Source organism: Nanorana parkeri, unplaced genomic scaffold (assembly GCF_000935625.1).
Source record: "Nanorana parkeri isolate BGI_ZX_2015 unplaced genomic scaffold, ASM93562v1 scaffold922, whole genome shotgun sequence".
In the NCBI taxonomy this organism is placed as follows: domain Eukaryota; kingdom Metazoa; phylum Chordata; class Amphibia; order Anura; family Dicroglossidae; genus Nanorana; species Nanorana parkeri.
The window spans coordinates 315,352-320,180 of NW_017307190.1; the positions used below are offsets into that span (position 1 = coordinate 315,352).

The 4,829-nt window shown below is 40.6% G+C and overlaps 1 protein-coding gene across 1 annotated transcript in view; it reads right to left on the reverse strand.

Moving 5' to 3' along the window:
- Nucleotides 1-2,411, reverse strand: part of LOC108794999 (histidine-rich glycoprotein-like) — a 5,620-nt gene extending 3,209 nt beyond the window's left edge. The window contains exons 1-2 of the mRNA XM_018566162.1: nucleotides 2,361-2,411; nucleotides 264-369 (exon numbers count right to left, since the gene is read on the reverse strand). Of these exons, the coding sequence (XP_018421664.1) occupies nucleotides 264-347 (84 nt within the window). The 5' untranslated portion in view covers nucleotides 348-369; nucleotides 2,361-2,411. The remainder of the gene's footprint in view (nucleotides 1-263; nucleotides 370-2,360) is intronic.
- Nucleotides 2,412-4,829: the final 2,418 nt, after the last annotated feature.

Consider the following 4,829-nt stretch of genomic DNA (forward strand, 5'->3'; position numbering starts at 1 on the left):
AAAAAAACAAAAAAAAAAAAAAAACTCTGACCAAGGCATTATCCTCAATGCAAAGATGAAACTGCTGAGAAGACAAAACTAAGTTGGCTTATATTATTGAGAATAGTAGACTTGCAGGAAAGTCAAAAAGCATTGTTTTACACCTTTGGCAAAGCCCCAAAGGCAACTCCTGCATACAATGTAACACTTTCTGCACATTTTTATTTTGTATCTACTACCTCTAATGTCTAAAACAATATTCCTGCAAAAAAAGGTAAAGTTACCATTGCTTGTCTTTGTAGATTCTCTGGAGATGAGTAGGACCTCTGGTAGCCTGAAACTGGTGGTGGGAGATCACTGTATTTCATGACGTCCTCATTATAATCTTGTCTGGTGGCATAAGAAAAAAAAAAGGGGGAATGCTGATTAAAATCACTATAAAATCGAGAGAGAACACACACACACACTATAAGTTTCAGTTTAATATCAATAAGGTAAGCTTGCAATGATACACCAGTATTATATTAACTAGGGAAAAGATTGCGTGAAGGTTTCATCACAATGATTTCTTATACTGAACGTAGAAAATGACCTGCTCTTCCTGTGACATACCTATTCACCAGTTTAGACACAAGCTACACTCATACATGACGTCCCTCCCTCCGCATAGGAGGAATCTGTTGCACTTTTTCCATCTAACCATAGAAAATCTGCAGATAATCTATAGGTGTATGGCCAGATTTACCTGTGCACTGCCCACCTTCCTGCTTTCATTCATTTTTGTTAATAGCTAAGGTATTTAAATGCATTTTTAACTCCTGAGTTTAGTGTCACTTTAAGCACTGACCCTATTGATGCTAAACTCTGCCTCTACTCCACAAAAAAAGCCGACTTGATGAAGCAGAAAGCAGAGTTAAATGTTATTATGCGTATGCTGCAGATTCAAAGAGCAGCAGTAGCAGCCTAGGATGCAGTATACAAAACTGCAATCGACTTGGGAGAAGATCAGCTCCAAGCCGAAGAGGAAATACCAACTCACACTTCAGTACAAAAGGACACGAGAATATGTACAGAGCCAAGCTCTAGACCAACTTAAAACAGAGCACGCTTCTATTGAGCCCATCTCCCGCGAAATGTAATATGCCAGAAGCTCTACTGCTTTCTGAGGCTCTGACATTTGGCAGTTGAATGACAGGGTGTGGGCATAATATTGGAGAAATTCCCTGCGCTTGTTTACAGCATGCGCATAGAGGCACAAAAAGAGAGGGCTTGAATGAAAGACCAACATAGGTACTTGCAAGAACCATAAGGTGCCTTAAAGACAAGGTCCACAAACATAGCACTTACAGGAGTACACAAATCCTAATATCAATTTACAAAAGTATGAGATCTCCATTCTAGAGAGAACGCTCACAAGTAGCACTAGAGAAGTACATAAAGCAAACCACTTTAAAAGGACAGACTACATACTAAGACCCAGAAAATAAAATTTAATCTTGAATGTAAATTGAACAGAAGACAAAACTGACTAGGGGCTATACATCCCGGGAAGTGCCATGTTGGTGATCTTTTGTTTAGATCAGCTTTAAATAAACCTTATCAATGTGTGTTAAAGTTTAAAGACCCTCTTTTTTATAAATAGTTTCTAATGATATATGACTATGGCCCATATATTTGGTTTAGCTTTCTGCACTGCTACACAGCGAATGTAAACTACCTTCTCAGTTAAAGAGCCCTTAACCAGAGAAGCAAAAGGTCTCATCATACAGGCTATTAAGAAGAGAGTAAGCATGAGACTCCCTCTCCGAGGACAGGAGTGTTTAGTCCTGAGCACTGACATGACCAGGGAAGTGACATCATTGCTCCCAGGTTGCTGGCACTGTTCATTTAAATGCAGGCTGCAGTGGAGAAGGAGCAGTGCATCAATTAACGCGTCATTGCTATGCCTGATAGAGACCCTGCGTGGCCCCGAAAGCGCTTGTGTAACCGATATGAGTTCGCAATAAATCCACGATTTAGGATTCTATAAGGATTTTGGTGTGCTCGTGACATTTCTGCAACAGTCCTGAGCACTGATACATGACCAGGGAAGTGACATTATTGCTCCCAGGTTGCTGGCACTGTTCATTTAAATGCAGGCTGCAGTGGAGAAGGAGCAGTGAGGGAACACTAGTAAAATGAGCATATAGGGGCCGGGGAGCATGGCTAAGGTGACAGTGTCTTTTTAATAAAACAAAAATACACAATAGGTAACATGCAATATGTGGAGGTTAAGGCAAAAAAACATTTTAGATAAATAGTACAATAGCCTATAATAAACGCTTACTGAGAATATGTTATACTCTTTTTACAAGTTATGATTTTAAGAATTACAATTGTACCTGCTGCCATTAGATGATTGCCCATTACCAGCAGTGGCATTGATTCCTTGTGGTGACGGAGCAGCAGAAATTGTATCTTGAGAACCATGGGAACTTCCTAGAAACAAAATTTAAATACATCAAAATTAAAAGAAAAAAAAACGAATTTATCATTTTACCAAGTATGAGCTACCCATGACATCCACAGCTAATAATGGGGGTTTTGTTAATGCCCATTACACCCATATACAAGCAGTCTAAGAGACGATAGCTGACCTTCACAGTGCACCAGCAATCATCTCACAGTACTGGTCAGATTGGTTATTAGTGCTTCTCACAGTGTTGAATCAAGACAGATTGATTCTCACACGAGTCATAGAGCATTGCAGTGCTCACTACAGCATTTGCCACCAATTCAAGTAACCTCACAAACAAAAACAGGAACTGTAAATGTGTTACCTGGAAGTGTTTATTACAAGACAATTCTAAAGTTTTTTAAATTTTTTTACTTCACAGCAACTGTAACCATTGCTTTGTTAGAGAACAAGTTTGAATGTCAATTTTAAAAGCCTGAATTTATGTCTGTATGAAACAAATAAAATGATATAGAAAACGCACACACATGGTTACCTGATCTGAACTGAATGTTTAGTGGTCTTCCAAAAAGCTTGATCCCATTTAACAAATTCATTCCATAGGGGACAGATTCCTCGTGTTTAAAATTCACAAAAGCAAACAGTTTTGGCTTGCCATCCTTGTCCTTTAAGTTTTCAGCAGGGCCAGCCTGTAAAAACAACTCAAACAGCAGCTCCTCCATAGCCTTGGGATGTAAATTCCCCACAAACAGCGTCCGATCAGCCACTGCAGCGCCCATGTTTAGGATTCAAGTGTAACTTTATGAAGGAGAACTGATGCAATATACTTCCCTGACTGCAGATGAGGCTTAGAGCTTATGAGGACAGTATACTATAAAACAGCTGAACACACAAAAGGAATGCTATGGATAGCAACCTATTAACCCTATAAGAAGCCGGGGGGGGTGGGGGGCTGTTGTGGCTGCATTGACCTTTTAAACCATGAGCCCAAAGTCTCAACAACTGGGAAGGATTATTGCAGTAAGTAGGGATAAATGCAAACACGATGTCTCAGTCTATCCATAGGATTGAATGTTTGTCAGGCATGTGGCAGACTTGTTGGTGTAAGGGATTTCACACATTTGGTTGTTTTAGAAACATTAACAAACCTGTTAAAAAATAATAAATACACAAACATCAGTTTTTCATTCCATTATGCCCTGTTGCACAATTCTCAGATCAGTTACTTGGAATGCGAGTACTGTGTTAAAGTGAAAGTAAACTGCTTCACTAAGAAACCTGCATGCTTGCACATTAGGGCACACTTACTTTAAAAGTGTGCCCTTCTTGAGCGCTGTGGGATCAATCTTGGTTCCTCAGTGCCGTCCCCAAAAGTCCTCTTTGGCTATTGGGTGACCACTGGTGATGCAACTCCTGTGCGCATCTTCAGGAGTTACATTCAAGGCACACAGCCAATTCGCAGCATCTTAGAGGTACTGTGAATGGCCTGAGTCAGTGTGTACACATGCGCCTTACAGTGTTCACACAATAAAAACAAAAATCCCTACCTACCAGTGGTTTTATAACCCACCCACCTTACTTCTGCTTTAAAGCGTAACTACATAGACATAGTTATCTCTAAGTCCTTGATAGCCATAGGGGAATATAATAGGTGTATCTATTATTTTGTCCATCTCTTGTATGTGCATGCACAGCTATAAAGCAAGCAAGAACATTAATCTAAAAGGTAGAGCAGTGCTTCACACTACAAATTAAAACGTGCAAACAAGAAAGCATAAAACAATAAAAGCAATTGGCAATATAAAACAGTCTGTTGGTTTATCCCAGCAGTGATGTCTCCTCTGCCCCATCTGCAGGACAACAGCTAACTGACTGCAAGCCTCGACAAACACATATCGTGCCGGACTCTACCGATCCCATCACTATCCCCTCATCACTGTAACTGTTGTGCATCAGGTAACATTCATACAACCGTACCAGGCCTCTGAAAGTACAATACGCTGATATTGTACAAGAGGAATACCGAACTCTACAGAAATGGGTTCCTGACCTGTAAAAACAACTCAAACAGCAGCTCCTCCGTAGCCTTGGGATGTAAATTTCCCACAAACAGCGTCCGATCAGCCACTGCAGCGCCCATGTTTACAGTGTAACCACACGACGACCTGCCGGTTCCTTGGCGGAAGTGATACGGCGGAAACAGGAAGTGCGAATTGTGGGCGGAAATTAGAGAGCGTGGCGTAACGACATGACGTACATTCAGGGGGTGTGCGTGCGTGCGGGCTTGGCGGCAATTTCGAAGTTCACCTGGCTGTCAGGGTGGAGCTAACAGCAGCATGCAGGGATTTTATAACATTAAAATGTATATAAACCTAAAATTATATATATATATATA